The sequence below is a fragment of the Podarcis filfolensis genome (assembly GCF_964270895.1).
Source record: "Podarcis filfolensis genome assembly, chromosome: 12".
NCBI lineage: Eukaryota > Metazoa > Chordata > Lepidosauria > Squamata > Lacertidae > Podarcis > Podarcis filfolensis.
This window is the reverse complement of record NC_139614.1, coordinates 44,953,458-44,973,172: the sequence shown is the minus strand read 5'-3', so window position 1 is coordinate 44,973,172 and position 19,715 is coordinate 44,953,458. Positions and strand designations below refer to the sequence as shown.

The following is a 19,715-nucleotide window of genomic DNA, read 5'->3' as shown; positions in this document are numbered from 1 at the left end:
ATTCCATATGACTTCTAAAGAATACCTCCTCTGAGCAGATGTTCTGCTTTTCACTCTCGGACACCAAAATGGCAGGCAGGGTTTGGGAAGGAAGCCAAATCCAGCAACAGTTGTGGGCTGCTAGCCCACAATCGGCAGAGATGTTCCTGCCAACCGGTGGAAAAGTGTGGACTTGAGTTTTCCTAAGGGTATTTTGGACACTCATCAAATGTGGTTGTTATTATCCCATTATGAAAATCAATCTTGAGTACTTTTGCTATGACAACTTGGAAGTATGCTCTCTTTCCCGATGTGATGCATTATGGGAAGGTTTAATGAGAGGTGGAAATGGCCACCTGACTAAGGAGGATAAATTTGAGCCGCTCTTTGATTTTGTTGGGGTGAAGTGCAAAAATAAACAAGCTGTGAAGCATTTCAAGTTGTGAGAGTGGAAAAGTGGAAGATTTGGTCCGCTGCTTACTGGGATAAGACACGAGAGAGGAGCCACTGGGTGGGAAACCTGCCGAATTGCAGAAAATGGGCCCAGGAGCATATTTGTAGTTGCTTTTGGGATGCAAACTAAAAGGAATTTCTGAGTAAAAAAATCATTCCCTTTGATTATAACAGAGTCTTTCCCCATGCCTTCTCCCCATTTTGGTGGTTAGTTTCTCTTTCCCCATCATGCTACCCTTGTGTTATGACATTATGGTAAGCTTAGAGATGTTACTTTCACTTTCAGCAGATTTCTGCCTGCCACATTTTTTGAATGTCTGGATCACTGAGGTGTTTCAATTTGTGCCACCTTGTACAAATCCCATTCCGCCTCCAATAAACCTGAAATATTTGGATAAACGCCCAAGTCTGACGTAGATTCCTAGTATTTATGTAGGAACCAATGCACGACTACAGATTAGGATAGATTCGAAATGCAACCGCTTGAATATGTCTCACAGAAGACAAACTCCTAAGAGTAACACTTATTAAGAAATATTTTTAACTCAAACTGTGAAATGACCGCAGTTTTTCTTGCCCTTCAGTTTCTGTTCCGAACTTCATTTGTGAAGAACTTGCAGAGCTTTGTTCAGATGCAGCTTTTCATCTCAATAATTCAATTTCCCTGCATTTGAGTTCCAGGCTGGTGGTTGGCATTCATATTTAAATGCCTCTTTCATGCTCTGTTACTGTAATTTAATTTGGCAGGGAGAGAGATCCATATTGTTTCTCTCTGGCGGGAGGGAGGGTAAACTGTGTTTGGAAAGTTGCAAGTAATAGAATTGTCTATAACATGGATTGTTGGGGTGCTTGTACTAGAATTAAAACAACCACTGCAAAGCTTTCCTCATGGTATTTCTAGGGTGTTTCTAATGAGCCCCCGCATCATTGTCATCAAAGTACCAGCCCATGTTTCTCACCACTGCATTTAATCTGGATTTACCCTTTCCAGGGCAAGTTTGCTAAATTATAAAAACCTGTTGCAAATGAATGAACGAACCAATGCAACATCTCAATAACCCATTTAAAATATTAAATCCCCACCTGGAAGCACCCTCAGGGTTTGTTGTTGTTCAGTCGTTTAGTTGTGTCCGACTCTTCGTGACCCCATGGACCAGAGCACGCCAGGCACTCCTATCTTCCACTGCCTCCCGCAGTTGGTCAAACTCATGCTGGTAGCTTCGAGAACACTGTCCAACCATCTCGTCCTCTGTCGTCCCCTTCTCCTTGTGCCCTCCATCTTTCCCAGCATCAGGGTCTTTTCCAGGGAGTCTTCTCTTCTCATGAGATGGCCAAAGTATTGGAGCCTCAGCTTCAGGATCTGTCCTTCCAGTGAGCACTCAGGGCTGATTTCCTTAAGAATATAGAGGTTTGATCTTCTTGCAGTCCATGGGACTCTCAAGAGTCTCCTCCAGCACCATAATTCAAAAGCATCAATTCTTCGGCGATCAGCCTTCTTTATGGTCCAGCTCTCACTTCCATACATCACTACTGGGAAAACCATAGCTTTAACTATACGGACCTTTGTCGGCAAGGGTAATAATAATAATAAATTTTATTTATATCCCGCCCTCCCCAGCCGAAGCTGGGCTCAGGGCGGCTAACAACAATAAAACAATATTCTTTAAAGGCATGTTTCTTCCTCATGTACCAGTATGTGGAGTGAACTTATGAAAAGGTTCCTCTGTTTCCTCTTTTCTCAACCATTTGCAGAGGCAGCTTGACTCCATGGAAAGTAGGTGGGACATCCTACCTGTCTATCATATGATGTCATAATGGCAGCACATGATTGACCTGTGGTTTGTCCAATTGCTGTTTTCCCGAGGGGTGGCAGCCTGGGAAACAGGATATATGTGTATTGGATTTTTTTCTAGTCTTTATTGAGCATTCATTCTGATTTGTTTGTGGGGAGATTACATGACAATGAACAATCATCCTGATTTGCTTCTGGGGTGTCCATAGAAAATTGTCCCAATGCACCTTTCTCACAAAACGCACAATTTTATACATCTCTATCATGTATCCTCTCTATCATGTATCGTCTTACCTTTTTTCTAAACCAGAATGCCCCAAATTCTTCACAAGGGAATTATTCCAGACCCATTATCATTTTGGTCGCCTCCTTTCTGAACCTTTTTCAGCTCTACAGTATCATATTTTTTTTTACATAAGGTGACCAGAAAAATCCCCAACGAACGTCATTAAATATTTCGTAGAATATTTTATAGATTAAAGAACAGAAGATACAAATGCAGTTTTACAAATATGAAAAGCCAGTCTATTTACATCTGTTTTCCTATACATAAGTGAAATTAAAACAAAAATAAGTCACATCCATTTACATCAGGGTTTTCACTGTATACGACAGAATAAAAGAAAAGTAAAACTGATAGAAGCATCAGACAGAACATCCTGACAGTTTCTCTTGAGGCTCTGTTGATTAAAACCCAGCAGGGAATATTAAATTCGGTACAAAACACACAAGAGGTAAAGCCATTCCACGTGAATCATTTTCATTACTATTTTAAAATAGCATTTTAGCCATTTACCACAATACCTAATTCTGAAGAACAGTGCCCACAGGCTCAACTGCATAATGTGATCTTATCTGCCACTGACTGGCACATGGGTTAAGTATTAGGTAATACAGTGGTACCTCAGGTTAAGAACTTAATTCGTTCTGGAGGTCTGTTCTTAACCTGAAGCACCACTTTAGCTAATGGGGCCTCCTGCTGCCGCTGCTGCATGATTTTCTGTTCTCATCCTGAAGCAAAGTTCTTAACCCAAGGTAATATTTCTGGGTTAGCGGAGTTTGTAACCTGAAGCATATGTAACCCGAGGTACCACTGTAATAGGCTGGCTGTAACTGTTTGTCAGAAATTACCGTGGTCCGAAAAATACAACCTAGAAAAAATATCACGCTGTCATTGCCCTAAACCAGGGGCAAGGAACCTCCAAGCCTCTCTATCTCATTCCTGGAATTCTCCCCTATGGCATATTCCCTCTCCCGATAGCTGGCCACGCTTCACACCCAAAGTGTTTCTGCCTTTCTGTAATGCGACCTTGAACTCTGATGCCTCTTGCTTTTCTGGATGTAAGAGAGAGAGATGTTCGTGTGTGCAAAGAGAGATAAACTATTTCCTTAAGGCAGCAAGGGGATTTGCAAGCCCCGATTGCTTTGGTCACCCTGAGAAGGGGACTGGAAATAGTGGTTTGTTGGCACCTCAATTCTAACTCCCCCCCAAAAAAGTGTTCTACATCTGTTGCCATAGTCACGGCTGAATCCAGGACCAGGCAATCCAAGTGGCTACCTGGGATATGGAGTTTGTAGGGAAACTATCCACTCACCAGCTAAAACCGAGTTCGTGGCTAGCACTCTGTTGTTATTTCTACTTCATAATAATAATAATAATAATAATAATAATAATAATAATAATAAATAATAATAATAGAAGCATATACAACATCATTGCCCATGGTGGTCATGTGAGTGGTTGTGTTAAGATTGAGGTGTTTACTATCAATTTACTTACCATCTTATATGAGGGGGATATAAACTATGTGAGCAATTTGAGAACCCATGAAATGGGCCCCCAAATGCAGTGCAAAACAAGGTATTCAAAAGTCGAGAACAGACTTTTTGGGGTACAGAAAACTATTGCAGCCTAAGGGGGCCGTTTGATTCAGAGCTGACCCTAGCTAGGGGTGGGCGGATCGGTCAGATTCGGTTTCTGCTTCTCCTGATTCCAGTCAGGAGATAGGTTTGCCATAGTTCCACACCAGTTTTATTTATTTAATGAAATCTATATATTTCTCGTCATAAAACTTAAGTAGTTTACAAGAACCTTTGAAAACTAGCAATTAAAAACAGTTTGAAACATTTAAGGGTAATTAACAGCGATTTTATTTGGAAAACACGCCAGCGTCTATGTGTCTAGATGGACTTGCCTAAACAAACAGTTCCATATTGCTTTGCATGTGGTGAAGCAGAGCACATGGAACATGTGTAGTTTTGCCCAATACCCACAGCGTAATGGTGAATGGGCCTTCTAAGAACCTTCTCTGTGTACAACACCACTTGCTATTTCCCCTGTGAATCAGTTTTCTAGAAATCTCCACGCTGTTTGCTGCCTGTGGTAATTTTGCTAACCCTTCGGTTTATGAGGTAAAAAAGAAAAAGTCATTGTATGAGGTAAAAAATTTTTTATAAGTCCCTGTGGAGAGCACTGCAGCATTTGCATCTATTATTTCGAAAAGACGTGGTCACAGGCGACAACAGAAATAAACACACTCACGCTCCTTTCTTTTAAGAGTGTAGACACGGCATGCTTATATTTATAAGAACCTGTCAGCTTCATATCTTTCCCTTTGCAACGGCTACATAAGGACAGGAGGTTAAAACAAAACAAAAAAAGCCCCTTTCAGTTTATGCCTTTTATGGTAATTATAAAGGGATCCTCTTGGACTCTCCCCCCCCCCCCCCTTTCTAAATGGCCCTGCTAGGTCTGAAGTTGTAAGCAGCAGCACAAAGATATAAAGTGGTACTACAGTAAGGGTATTTACATAGCCCATTAAGTTCCAGCAATATTTATAATCTGATATACTAAACACCAAGGTCCAACCATGCAATTATGAAACATTAAAGTAGACTTTTGGGTGGGAAAGCTACAGTAAAAAAACCAAATGTTTGACACGAGCTTGGGATGACCCATTTTGATGAGAACATATCGCACTCCCCGCCTCTGAATTAATCATGCAGGAAGAGGCATTTGTACTTGACGCATTGCAAAAATGTTATGGCCTATCAATGCGTCCTTTGTCAGCTTGCTTTAAAATGCACCAAGCTGATGAGATGGGAAAAGGAGCAAAATGAAAGGCTCATCTGGAAAGCAGACACTGTGGATTGGTTGATGGAATGGCAGGTTTGGCATGGGAAATATTAAGGCACCTCATTGTGCTGGTGTGACCTATTCCCCCTCCTTCTTCCACCCAGTATACCTCAGGCATACCAGGAATCAGACGACTCGGTAGTGGCACCCTCCCTGTGGAACACCCGCCCTTCAGATGTCAAGCAAATAAACAACTATTTGACTTTTAGAAGACATCTGAAGGCAGCCCCGTATCAGGAAGTTATTAACATTCGATGTTTTAGTATGTTCTGATATATGCTGTGAGCCGCACAGGGTGGCTGGGGAAACCCCAGCCAGATGGGCAGGGTATAAATAAAAAGATTATGATTATGATTTTAAAGGCTGCAGATATGCGCCTGCATAGCTGTGACTCAGAAGAACATCTGCAACAGCCACCCAGGACATAGAAGAGTCGGCCAAGAAAGGATGGCAGCAAGCGTGGTGTAGTGGTTAAGAGTGGTAGACTTGTAACCTGGTGAACTGGGTTCGCTTCCCTGCTCCTCCACATGCAGCTGCTGGGTGACCTTGGGCTAGTCACACTTCTCTGAAGTCTCTCAGCCTCACTCACCTCACAGAGTGTTTGTTGTGGGGGAGGAAGGGAAAAGGAGATTGTTAGCCGCTATGAGACTCCTTAAGGGGAGTGAAAGGCGGGATATCAAGTCCAAACTCTTCTTCTTAGCTCTGAGTCACAGAAGCATCAATGGAAGGAACATGGAAACTGAACTAAGCCATGTGGCCTTCAGAATACAACTATGCTTGTACTTTACTGTGGGTGTAGCCACACGTACCTTTCCACTGCGCTTTCCAGGCACGGTCTACAATTTAATGTTCTGTGTTCCAGCGCCCTTTTTTTTTTTTTTTTTTTTGGCTCCAGAGCTTTCCTTGTGAAAACACATTCTTTGAAGCTCAATCAGAGCAAACATCCATCTGTGGAAACCCCAATTTGACCTGTGCTCCTGTTCAGCTTTAAAGAGCGGGTTTTCGTGAGGAAAGCTTGGGGCAACGAAAAAGCAGAGCGAAACAAAACTCAGACATCGAGCGTGCCTGGGAAGAGAAGGGTGAAAAGTAAGTGAGGATAATAAGCAGAACATCAATGCTACACCCTACAGTCCAGGAAAAGTTTTAGTGCATGATCCTATAACATATATAGACTGGTAGCTGGTCAAGAACATTAATTTTGGTTAACTGATGGGATTAGGTAAAGATTTACCTGGATGCTCTAGGTAAATATTTTAAAATTCTTTTTTTGACAGACTGGTATTTTTTTTATAAAATATATATATAAAATGTATATATATTGTTATTGCTATTTATTGTGGTGAGCCTTAAGCAACCAGGTGTTCTAATGCTAGGAATAATTCAAGCCTGGTCCATTTCTCTTTCCCCTGCTCCAAATGGTGCCGTTCTCTGACTCCGGACAAGTAACTTGCCTGGTGCCTTCTGCTTCAAGCTTTATTTTTCAATCTGCATCATTATGTCCTATGTGTCCTAAGCAATAGTTAAAAGTTGTGGTCCTTCCCACTCCCCCCCCACCTCTTCTTTTACTTTTTACAAATGCACATCAGCATGAATGGAAAACCGCTCGGCAGATATCATAAACATTGGAAAAGAAAATTATATATATAGAATGATATTTAAAGTATGCTAGAAGAGTTGTTGCATTAAAGAAGTCACAAAAGCGTGACAAGTTTTGACTACACGAAAAGACTTGTGCTACCCACACCATTTGATCTGGAAACTATGTTTTTTATTCCAAGATGTTTGGGAGTTCAGGACACAGCAAGCATTAAAATGAAGTCACTCTGCACATACAGAGCTGGTGTAGTGTCTATGGCTGCTCTTTATGCAGAGTCAGTGGGGCTTACATCCAAGTAAACACGGTCAGGATTGCACTATTAAGAAACTGAGCTGTGAATCAATGGAAATCCTTGGTGGCATCTCTTAGCCTCAGTCTCCCATCTGCAGTATGGGAATACCAATACTGACCCAAAGCCCAGGGTTGTCGCAAAGATTAATGATATAATTCAGGTGCTGTGGACACTCTAGAGCACTACAAAAAGCCATCATTTTCTGTCTGCTGAAATTAAAGATTTGAATAGCAAGCTAACAAAAAGGGAAGCCTTAACAACAGGCAAAATATAATACATATAAGATGACGTAACATAAAAGTGCATACAATAAATTAGTATCAGAAATGGCGTAGTGAAAACACGCAAGTCACAAAATGAGTTTTTGGAGAATTTAATGAGGAACGTTGTCACAGGAATGGGAAAGCCATGGCGCTCCAGTTGGACTTCAGCTCCTAAGAGCAAAGGCAGTGGTCAGGTTGATGGCAACTATGCTGCAACATCTGGAGGGCCACAGATTCCCCATCCCTGTGTTCAAAACACAGCCATTCATCCCATGTACAACTATTCCAAATGCAAATCCATTCATTCACTCACTCATTCCAAGAAGGATGAAGAAACAAGTCTAATAACTTTCCCCAACAAGGCCAGAGGCTCCTCTCATAATTAAGGACCCTGTATGGGGGAATTGAAGGTCTGAAGAGGGGACGCATTTGAATACACCACGCTTTGCCAACCTGGAATCCTCCAGATGTTTTTGAACTACAACTCCCATCAGCCCCAGCCAGCTTGCGCCGATGGGAGTTGTACTCCAAAAGCATCTGGAGGGTTCCAGGTTGGCAAAGGCTGCTTTGAAAGTGAATTGGATAAACGTCTTTGTAAACTGCAGCATCCTTTTGAGCCTTCTTAGTCAATATAGTAGGGACGCGGGTGGCGCTGTGGGTTAAACCACAGAGCCTAGGACTTGCCAATCAGAAGGTTGGCGGTTTGAATCCCCACGACGGGGTGAGCTCCCTTTGCTCGGTCCCTGCTCCTGCCAACCTAGCAGTTCGAAAGCACGTCAAAGTGCAAGTAGATAAATAGGTACCACTCCGGCGGGAAGGTAAATGGTGTTTCCGTGTGCTGCTCTGGTTCGCCATAAGCGGCTTAGTCATGCTGGCCACATGACCCGGAAGCTGTACGCCGGCTCCCTCAGCCAATAAAGCGAGATGAGCGCTGCAACCCCAGAGTCGGCCACAACTGGACCTAATGGTCAGGGGTCCCTTTACCTTTACCTTAGTCAATATAGTAGCTAATTCCCAAGATGGCAAAGATTTTTATAGCCCAGCTAAAAAAAAAAGCCACATTGAGGACAGAGGCTATGTGTGAAGAAACAGGCTCTACCCACTTCTAGCTCTAGGTTGCCTGGAAGGGAATGTGTCCCTTCAGCTAATAAGGTTCCTTGCCCATGGTTTATAAGGTATCACTTACCTCAGTCTATACAGTCTTTTTTCTGTCTCCGTGTGGTTCACCATTCCTCCTTTGTCAAGTTCCAATCTCTGTCTCAAGACTCATTGCACAACCCTGAGCCAAATCATTGGCTCCCAAGCGCAGTTTCCATTTGTAAAATGGTAATAATAGTGACCGACATCACTGGCTTGTTGAGAGAGCATATGCAATAATGATGGTGAAACCATTTGCAAATTAAAAGTGCAACATAACAATCAATACTCAGGGCACAGCCAAACTGTAGGAACAGAGGAAAAATATGCCAGTGTGTGATAAGAGCGAGGATGTTCTATTAATCAAAGTTCGTGCAAGCTGAATTCTGCAGTTTGTGTGTGTGTGTGTGTCCCCCTACAAAAACCTTAATTCTTTTCTTCTGCTAGTCATGGCAAAGGTCTGTGTATGACATCTTACCCAAGCCTCCACCCCCTTAGGCTTCTTAAGAGTTCACCAGATTTAAAAGTGCCATTAGACTATGGGCTATATTTTGCAGCGGCTGCTCATCAGTTCTAAGGTGGTGTCTGCAAGTCTCCATGTTTTTACCTGATATGGCTTGGCCAAAAGGGACTAGTGAGCCAAATGAGTTGGTCTGGGGGGCTTTATTAGGTCCATGAGCCAAAGGTTCCCCATCCTTGAACCAAAGCCTAGTAACACTTTCTTCTGAAACTATGGACCAGGCTGAGACCCACATGCCAATGTGGGTTGAGATCATGATCTGCATCTATGTAACAGAGCTGGTCCTAAGTCTGGCGATGTTTGGCCTCATGCAAATGGGGAAGTGTTTGCTGAAAGAACATGGACAAGCAAGTAATATGTTTAGTAGGCATCTGGGAGAATGATTCAGGTGCCAGGGTGATGAATTGCAAGTGACTGGCAGGAACTTCAGCACAGACAAAAGGAAGTTCTTCAGACCTCACCTAATTTATCTATGGAACTCATTATCACAAGGTGTGGCAATGGCCAGCATCTTAGATGACCTTAAAGAGGATTAGATACATTTGTGAAATATTAGGGTACCAATGGCTGCCATTCATGATGCCTTTATATACGGTTCAGGGGAAGTGCATCTCCAAAATTATCAAGTTTTAGAGGGCAACCACGGTAGAGGACTCTTGCCTTCATGTCTTGCTGTGATCTTTTTAGAGATATCTGGCTGAACGCTGTTGGAAAAAATGGATGCTGAACTAGAGGGACATTGGTCTGAGGCAGCACAACTTTTCTTTTTCTTAATCCAGTAAATCCCAATTATTTTCAGCATGGAATTGGCAGGGGTCAGAATGATAACTAATAAAAATGCATCAAAACACACCACTTCCTACGGTCCAAGGACACACAAATCCTACAGCTGAAAACAAGTTCTAAGGCTAAACTCAAAGGATACCACGACCTGCACTAGGCCATTCCCACATTTTGACATGTAGACAAAAACAGGGTAAAAACTCTACAGACGTTATAAAATGTTATCACGCTGACTGAGCTGTACAATGCAGCGATATGCCCTATGATCTTTAGTCTTTTGCAGGCACCCACGTGGCTTATATCACTGTGGTTTCCGTTTGGAGGGAAAACTGAGTCGCTGAATTACGATGCAACTGGGAGATGCTTTCTGAGCCATTCCGAGAAATAGAAGAGCTGTGAAGTCTGTAATCTCGGCCCATTCTTTGGTTCAAACACCAACTCCGCCATTTTCTTTTCAGTTCGCCTTGTACCTAAATGTAAACAGAGCGCACCAGCACGCAGAGTATTAGGTGTGCACATTCATAAGAGGTGTACATCAATTTGGGGGTCAGGGTGAGGGCTCGGAAAGGTCAACAATGCTTTCCCCCCCCCACAATGCTTTAACATGCAGCAAGGTTGTATAATAATTCCTTTTCAGGAAGATATTTCAGATATACAACGCTGAGAGTGGATACCTCTGAACCAGAGACAGCAGAGCTGCCAAGAATTCTTGGTCAGAACTGAATCCAAATTTGCACCCACCCATACCCATCCAAATGTTCTCCAGGGTCCCTCCTCTATCTGGGCAACACCTGGCAAGCTTACCTGTTAGTCATGGTGGGTGGCAGTGGAGTTGCCATATTAATTACCCCAAATGCCCCTGATGCAACATTGCTCCAGGAGCACTGTGGGAAATGAAGGCCACACCATCTTTTAAAAGCACTATGATACCATTTTAAATAATCATGGCTCCCCCCACCCCACCCAAGAATTACGGGAGCTTCCGTTTGTTAAGGTTGGTGGGAGTTGTTAGAAGACCCCTCTTCCCCTCACAATTCCCAGAGTTTCCTACAAAGATGGGCTGGTAATCGTAGCCTAGCAACTCTCAGCGCACTTAACAAACTGCAGCTTAACAAACTACACTTCCCATGATTCTTTGGGAAAGGCATGGCTGTTTAAAGTGGTATCGTAGTGTTTTGTATGTGTGGTGTGAATGTGGCTTAAAATGGCACCTTCCCTATCGCAGGAAACACTACCTTGGGGGTTCAGCTGCCTGATCTGGTCAGGAGGGTAGAGGACCTTTATTAGCAGAGAAGTGGGGTCCTGATGGGATGCCATGAACTGTCTAGTAATGCTGGGTCCTAACACCAGCCCTGGGTCCCTCACAAAGCCTCAAAAGCCCAAGGAACTAGAATGCTGTGGGTTGCACCTGTAAGCTATAGCCCTTCCTTAGTAATTACCACAAGAGACTAAATTAAAAACTTACTTCACTGTTCAGAAAGCAGTATAGGACTGCAACAACCAGGCCCTGTAAATGGGAAATATTAATAAGTTAAACATAACGATAAACTATTTCAGGAAAAATAATGAACTATGTCAGTTTAAACAACAACACTGGGATATATCTTACCTGAAAAGATCCCAGACATAACTCAAAAATGATCTGATAGTTATTAGAAATGCGAATCGGAAAGACCGCGAACAACATGTAGTGAACTCCAAACAGTGGTATAAGCAGCAATGTCGATTTTGCAAGCCTCCTAAAAGACAACAAACCAACACATGAAAAAGTAAGGATGAATCAGAGCTTAACAGAGATCCCCTAAATTTCCGTTTTCCCAACAGGGACTTCTGGGGAGTTTCACTTACTTATACTGGGACTGGTCATTGCCTCCAACATCTGGCGATCTCAGCTTTTGCAGTAGAATTCTTATAATGCTGATGAAAAGTACAAAATTCACCTAGAAGACAGCATGCATGCACACCAGTAAATCCACGCACCTCTCCCTGGCAGTAAAAGTTCAATAAGAGTACACTGAAAAACTAACAATTTATAGTCCTTTCATGATACCCTACATGAAAAGGTACATGAGGAAGCTGCTTCACTCTAATAGTAGGGCTGGACCTGATTAAAAATTCTGGCCCATGGTCAGTTAGTAAACTTTGTAGCTGTGCAACGATTTGAATATGGACCTCCCCAGTCTGATACTCTAAGCCAGTGGTTCTCAACCTGTGGGTCCCCAGATGTTGTTGGACTACAACTCCCATCATCTCTAAGCCCTGGCCTTGCTAGCTAGGGGTGATGGGAGTTGTAGTCCAACAACATCTGGGGGCCCACAGGTTGAGAAAGGCTGCTCTAAGCCATGGGTAGGCAAACTAAGGCCCAGGGGCCGGATCCGGCCCAATCGCCTTCTAAATCTGGCCCGCAGACGGTCCGGGAGTCAGCGTGTTTTTACATGAGTAGAATGTGTCCTTTTATTTAAAATGCATCTCTGGGTTATTTGTGGGGCCTGCCTGGTGTTTTTACATGAGTAGAATGTGTGTGTTTATTTAAAATGCATCTCTGGGTTATTTCTGTGGCATAGAAATACGTTCATTATTTTTTATTCAAAATATTGTCTGGCCCCCCACAAGGTCTTAGGGACAGTGGACCGGCCCCCTGCTGAAAAAGTTTGCCGACCCCTGCTCTAAGCCCTACATAACACTAAGCTTCGCATAAGCCACATTAGGGGGCTGTAGCTAAAAGGCAGGATAGGACACAGCTTAGTTGGTTAGAGCATAGTGCTGATAATGTCAAGGTTAAGAGTTCCATCTCCATACGGGCCACCTGCATATCCCTGCATTGCAGGGCTTTGGATTAAATGACCGTCAGGGTCAACTATACAAATCTAGGATTCTAGGACTTTGATAGACAGGTCATTTGTAACTGCAGGACTGCAAAAAGTCCTATGTAGTTCTCAGTTCAGATTTTCGCTAGTCTAAAACAACACCTTCACCGAAGGAGAATATAAGGCAGCCTTCTGCAATCTGGTGCCCGCCAGATGTTTAGCTTCCACCGTACCTGACCATTGGCTATGCAAGCAGGGGCTGATGGGAGCTGTAGCCAAAAACTTCTGGAGAGCACCAGGGTGGGGGAAGAGCAGCATAAGGACAGAGAACCGGAGAATCATAAAATTGCAGACTTGGAAGGTACACCGAGGTTCATGTTCTCCAACCCCTGCAATGCAGGAATCACATCTATTGAATCCTAACCATGTCTCTCACCTGTTTGAGTCTTTGCCTCAAATTCTTTGGCTTGTTAGAATCTCACTGTGCCAAGTACTGAACAGTGTGGCTGGTACAGGACATCTCAAATTTAAAAGACCAAGAAGAGGAACACGGCACGGAATGCCCAAAGCTTGCCAAAGAAGGATTCTTCCGTGGCCAAAATGTTATTGGGAGATGTTTCCAACGAGCTGAATCAATGGCGAGAGCCGTTGGAGACACCAGAAACAAATAGCTCGGTTCGACAGTGTTACCAAAGGGCAAGGTACAGCTATTTGACTTCTGGCAAAGTCGGTCACCACCCAATGAAAAAGTAACAGGGAGACTGAATTATAATTTACTTGTGTCCTATAGACGTTAAGCCAGAAGTGAGATATTTTTGTCTCATAAATGGAGGCATAACCTCAGCTGAAAGCAGAGGGGTGTGTGTGTGTGTGTGTGTGAGAGAGAGAGAGAGAGAGAGAGAGAGAGATAGAGAGAGAGAGAGAGAGAGAGGGAGGCTACAACTGTCCTCTCACATTTGCATAGATTTTGGGAGTACAGGTGGGCAATTTCAAGGGCTTGAAAGATCTTGGGAGTTCCAGTAAAAAACAAAGTACATCTGACAAGCCTGACTTCTGTTCGCTCCTGTCCTGCCTACTGCAATTTTACTCTACCTTGCTACTCTGTGAACCATCCCTGAGACCTCCTGGTATAGGGCGGTATATAAATTCTATAAATATTAATAATACCTGCCTATCTTCTCATTATACATTTAGGGACAAGAAGAGAGCTGCCACAATTGACATCGAGTATAATGAATCCATAATTAATTCACGATTAATGTGCCTTTTGCCTGTCACTTATAAACAAGGCTAATTAGAGCTTGGGGTTCACCAAGACCTAATTAGCAAATAAACAAACAAAAAAACCCCATCAGGGTTTACAGGGTCAGCACAGATGGTTTCTGGACAGCCTAGAGCTACAGTGCTTCTATTTTTAATATATATATTTTTTTGAGGGGGGGGTTATTTACAATTTTTTGTAAATTGCTTAGCATACCATTAGAGGGCATTTATACACATCTATATTAAAATGCAATGCATTGTGCATGCACACTTGTGCAAACAGACACACACACCCCTATGTATGAAGATGCCTACAAATAAAAAATAAAATCCTTTGAAACATGAAATTCCTTGATGGGGATTTGAAAAGGTATGGCTCTGGCAGGATGTAATGGGATAAGTACTGCAAGCATCACCAGCTGGCATAGAAAATGCTTTGGTTCCAGATAGTTAGCCCTATGAAAAGTGATCTTGCAAATGGAGGCTAATTTAGCTACATCTATTTCAACTTTTATAAAGCAGGCAGCGGCTGTTTTGGTCCACTAAGTATTTGAGGACTGTGTCTGGTGGGGGGGGGGTGCTGTTGCATTTTTCACTGTTGTTTTTAGGACTTTGTGGGAATTAAAAAAAACCAAAACATATTTCAATGTGCTAGCAGGAGTTCTTTCTGACGGACATGTTATATTAGCTGCCTTAATGGATCATATCATCCTTGAGCTGAAAAGTAGGTTATAAATAAAATCAATACGTTAAAATATGATAGCGCACTTTGCTCAGATCGACACACGCGTACGGAATTACAGAGCTGAAAATCACAGTGTGAAACCGAAGCGTTAACATGCCATTTGAATTTACTTACTAAAATTGAAATTAGGATGGGTAATCTTATAACCCACCATGGGACGCTGTGATCGTTCGTATCCCAGCAACTATTGAGAAGAAGGGAGGAAATTTTTTTTAAAAAAATTATTAATCCCATTTATACGGTAAATAAATTGAGAAGTTGCACTGAAAATGCCAAGCAAATTGGAAAAGGGCAAAACCTCCTAAAATTGACTCCCGAGGCAAAAACAGGCACTATATGCTCTTGCAAAGTCAGTTCTGGAGTCATGGAGAGATGGGCAGAAGTGAGGCAGCCACAGTAGTAGAGTCCTCAATAGCAGGAGAAGCTATAGAAAGCCAGACAAGTCCACCCCTTTTATAGGGCCTGCGGGTGGGGTGGGGTTTCCTTGCTGGCAGTTTGGGGGTCCCAAAGGGGTGCCCTCTTTAGCCCCTGCAAGAGTAGTGAGGTCGCACCTGCCTGCGCAGCATCTAGCACGACCTAATGGAAGGATGCACTGGCTTGTGCAGCATTGGGAGACACATGTGACATCACATGGCTCACATGTGATGTCACATGTGCACACCAGGCCCCTTCAATTTTTGGAGCAACCCAGTGCCTGTGAGCCACTGTATTAGCAAAGCAAGCAACTTTTGTTAAAAGATGAATTTACCATGTGCTTTGAGTCAGGGGCGTAGGAAGAGGAGGTGGTGGGGGCGGTCCGTCGTGGGTGTCATCCTGGGGGGAGTGACGAAATCCCCCCTGGGTGGATCACCACACCACCCCCTGGGCGCCAATTGTCACACAACCCCCTGGGTGCTGATCGCTCCCAATGGGCGCCAATCACCATGCCAATTGCCCCCCTGGGCAGCTCGTTCCGCCCCCGGGCAGCTCCCCCCTGCCCCCAGGTGCACAGCATGTGTGCCACTCTGGGTACCCAAGTGGTTTTGAGTTAGTTCACACAGTGGCCAGCTGTGTGCTTCTGAGAAGCCAACAAACAGACAGCCCCTCTCTTGATGTTGCTCCTCAAGAACACAGCAGAAATTCCCCACAGCCGCTGTTACTTTTGGCCACTGAAAGACCTGGCCTCCCCTGAAGTTGTCGAATCCCCCTTTAAAGCCTTCTAAGCCAAGTTAAATATGTGAAGAAGCATTTGACTGAACCACACAGGACTGAACCTGCGTGCAAATCCCGCGTTCTGTTGTTGAGCACAGAACTACATATGTCAAGCACTTACACCCTGTCCAATCTGGTCTCCTCTAGATGTTGTTGAACTAGAGTTCCCAGCAGACCACGCCCAGGATGGTTGGGGAAGTCTGCTCTATTCAGTAGCAGAGATCAGCCAATATAAAATATTTTTTAAATTATGCATTCATCACCTGTCACTCCCCCTTGTCCCTGGAGTGGGAATTAGTCTCATGAATGTTTCACAGACACCTCAGGGAAGTCTGACATCCCAAGATGTGGTAATATTGGACATAGCACAATCGCCAAAGCACCCTATTGTCAAAACGTGGAAGCATCAAGTTTGCTTTCCTTTTTAAACTTACCCAGTGTCCTCCAAATAGACTCTAGACACAATCCATGCGATGATGAACACTGTGGGGATTCCTGAGAGTGGAATACGAAGTGGAGGGAAAGGAGAATTATTAAATAGATCACTTCCGCAATGCATCAACATTAGAATGCATTACATGCAAAAAATATCCCATGGTGCAAGAACTAATTGCTAGGTAGTGTTAGAAATCCTTTCTTAAATTTAGTTAAACGTTTAAAGTAGCTAAACATGTGGCAGAGGAGAGGGAGAGACTGCTGACACTGCCACATTTGTGGTGCTGAAACAATCAAAAGTAAGGTCTTAGGCTGAGGACCTTGTCAGCCTTGCTACCTAAACCCCATTTAACTGGAGATACCAGAGACCGAGCTTGGAATAAATGTTTTGTCTGCTGGAAGCCCAACATACTATCCCTCATACTATCTGGCTCCAGAATAGTGATTCACTGTGCATAGTGTTGCAACCTGTCTACCGTATTTTTCGCTCTATAAGACGCACATTTTCCCCTCCAAAAATTAAGGGGAAATGTGTGTACGTCTTACGGAGCGAATGCCGCCTGAAGCCCACCGACCCCTCTCACTCTCCAGGCTTCAAAGATAGCCTCCTGAGTTCCCGCTGCGCTCCAGAGGCTTTGGGTTCCTTTCGCTGAAGGGTAGGTGCCCCTTCAGCTAAGGCGCAGCGCCCCTTCAGCTAAGCAGGAGGAGAAATGGAAGGGGCTCCGTTTCTCCTGCCGCTTCGCTGAAGGGGCACTGCGCAGAGAAGGGGAGAATTTTTTTTCTTGTTCTCCCCCTCTAAAACAAGGTGTGTCCTATGGTCGGGTACATCCTATAGAGCGAAAAATATGGCAATTGTGCTTTTAGTTTATACACTTTACTGTGGGCTTGTCCACACTTCTGCTTTTCCCATTTCTAGAACGCATCGGTCTGAGCAGTTTTCCACTTGACCCATGCTGTCTATAAGGAGTCCAAGCAGTTCTCCCCTTGCCCTGCTCTTTTCCCAGGGAGAACCCTAAATCCATGCTAAATCAGAGCAAAGTCAACCCGGAGAAAACCTGAATTGCCATTTGCTCCGACTGTGCACTAAAGAACAATTTCCCTGGGGGGGCAAAGCAACGGGACGAGAGGAAGTGTGGATAAACCCTGTTATATCTTGCATTTCAGTTGTTGTATTGATTGAATTCATGTTATGGGGTGGCTATACAAATTCAGTGAATGAATGGATAAGCTTGTCTCAGGATTCCCTCCTTCCCAGGAATGCTGGATCTCTCCTCCAGGGTTTTTAGGCTTTACACATACACACACACATACATCATCTTCAAGAGTTCTGGGTCCACCAACCAAACAATCTGAATACCGTACTTTTCGGTGTATAAGACTATGTTTTTTTCTTTAAAAATCATGCCAAAAAGTGGTGGTCGTCTTATACATGGATAGTGCATAGGGAGGGTGTTTGATTGGCTGCTGCCATGGCTGTCAGCAGCTATTGTGTGCGTGCTGTTGATTGCTGTGTCAATGGGTGGTGTTGATTTGCTGACGCTGCGGCAGTTGGGCGGGCAATTGGCAGCTTCTGCTGGTGATGGAACATAGGCGTGCGGGTGAGCAATTTTCGGCAATTCCCCCCTAAAAAAAGCTCAGCAACCCTGGGTAATCCTCCCTTCCCCAAAAAGTTCAGTAACTCTGGGAAATCCTTCACACACACAAACACCTCAACAACTCTGTGTCATCTCCCCCCATTTTCTTCAATTCGAGTCCCCCAAAATAGGGGGCGTCTTATACCTGGGGGCGTCTTATACATGGAAAAGTACGGTATCTAGGTCAGGCCTGCACAACATGTGACTCCCACCACCCAGCCAAATACATCCCATCAACCAGCAGCAGGGGCTGGTTGCATCTCCATTTTTGCTGCCTGTTTGGAAGCGCAGAAAGAGAGATGGGAGTGGGGGAGTCAAGCAGCCACAATGTATGCTGTGTGTGTCCATGTTGCTGGATCCCAAGATCTGGAGGCCAGACCTAGGAGCTAAGATACAAAGACCCCGTTTTACACAGCAGGGGGCAAAGAGAGAAGAAAAGAAGGTTGTGTCAATCTTCTTACCCCATCCAATAAGGAGATATAAGGCGAAGTGTCTGTTAGGAGAGAATATGACCATGAGGATGTGGAGATAAAGTCCTTCAACTAAGAGCCAATAAAAGTTGGCCATTACACAGTACTGGAAAATTACCAAGCTACCCTTGCAGCCGACCTGGAAAGTTACAAACCAAGGATGAAACGTTTGGGTAAATAAATTGCTTGAACACAGTAAATGGCTTCCTTTGTTAAAAATCTTTCTTTGATAGATACAAGCTCTGACATGAGGGATTTCTCCTTCCATGAACTTGCCTGTTGGTCGCCTGAAAGGGCCTCTTTCTATTGTTTGGATTCTGGTCAAATTATAACTTTTAGAAGTGAATGGAAACAAATGCCAAGTGTTTCTCAAGGCTTGCTTCCCTAGTGAAACATTTATGATTTGTCTTGTCTCCTAAAAACCATCCTGTCTCTCTCTCCCTCTCCCTCTCCCTCTCTTTATACCTTGTGTTATTCCTTCCTCCTAAATCTCTCCTTTTTGTATCTTTTTCATTTCAGGGCAAAATATTCCAGGAACAAAAATGCCACCACCGTCGAGGTTAATCTGGGGCAGGGAGGTAATAATCAGGACCACCAGTTAACCAGAAGTAATTTGGTTTAGGGAAGAGGCTCCTGTCACTTTTTAAAGCTAGTTTATTCTATAGAAGCTGTGCCAGAAGCAAAAATAGCCCTGTGGAATGCATAACGAGCGACTGAAAGCTCTTCCTAGCTCTTATGTAACTAAACCGGGGTCAGCAGAAGCAACTCTTTGCTGCAGATATTACATCACCTGGACAACACTGCAGCATATTGATTTATACCAGTTTAACTACAGTGACAAAACTTGATGTCTTGAAATTCCTTCTTAAATTAGCCAGAAAAAATGGGGGGGGGGGGAGAAATGAAATGAAAACTTAACCTGTGTCTCCCTGCTAAATTCATGATCCTGAACCTCTGAAGTGACAAGTGATGTTGACATCTTGGTCAGCGATATGGGGAGCTCTGTGGAAGGTTTATCAGCCAATCGCATTTAATTAAGGCAAAAGAAAATGGTTCAGGGAGGTTCATTCAAGGGGCATGCAAAGGTTCGTGCATGTTTCCCACCATTACAAAATTCCTGGTTTTCATGGCTACGTTGAACAGAGTGGAGATATTAACGTTAGGAAAGGGGAAATTCCCCAAGCAAGGAGATATTTATTTCATAGAATCATAGAATCA

General features: G+C 43.7%; 1 protein-coding gene and 1 long non-coding RNA gene across 3 annotated transcripts in view; both read right to left on the bottom strand.

The window, feature by feature from the left end:
* Positions 1–2,677: 2,677 nt before the first annotated feature.
* The window catches only part of LOC310746305, a 163,912-nt gene continuing 146,874 nt past the window's right edge, over positions 2,678–19,715 (bottom strand). Inside the window, exon 2 of the long non-coding RNA XR_014540605.1 lies at positions 2,678–3,209. This is a non-coding gene — a long non-coding RNA (uncharacterized lncRNA). The remainder of the gene's footprint in view (positions 3,210–19,715) is intronic.
* Positions 7,107–19,715, bottom strand: part of VIPR2 (vasoactive intestinal peptide receptor 2) — a 54,255-nt gene continuing 41,646 nt past the window's right edge. Inside the window, exons 7-14 of one of the 2 annotated variants that reach the window (XR_014540492.1) lie at positions 18,489–18,636; positions 16,393–16,453; positions 14,882–14,951; positions 11,801–11,892; positions 11,562–11,691; positions 11,418–11,459; positions 8,039–10,422; positions 7,107–7,996 (exon numbers count right to left, since the gene is read on the bottom strand). Coding sequence is in view for 1 of the 2 variants with exons in the window: in XM_083579908.1 (XP_083436034.1) it covers positions 10,249–10,422; positions 11,418–11,459; positions 11,562–11,691; positions 11,801–11,892; positions 14,882–14,951; positions 16,393–16,453; positions 18,489–18,636 (717 nt within the window). In the remaining variant the exon portion in view is untranslated. Of the gene's footprint in view, positions 10,423–11,417; positions 11,460–11,561; positions 11,692–11,800; positions 11,893–14,881; positions 14,952–16,392; positions 16,454–18,488; positions 18,637–19,715 lie in introns of both variants that reach the window. The other variant, XM_083579908.1, reaches the window with a different exon arrangement.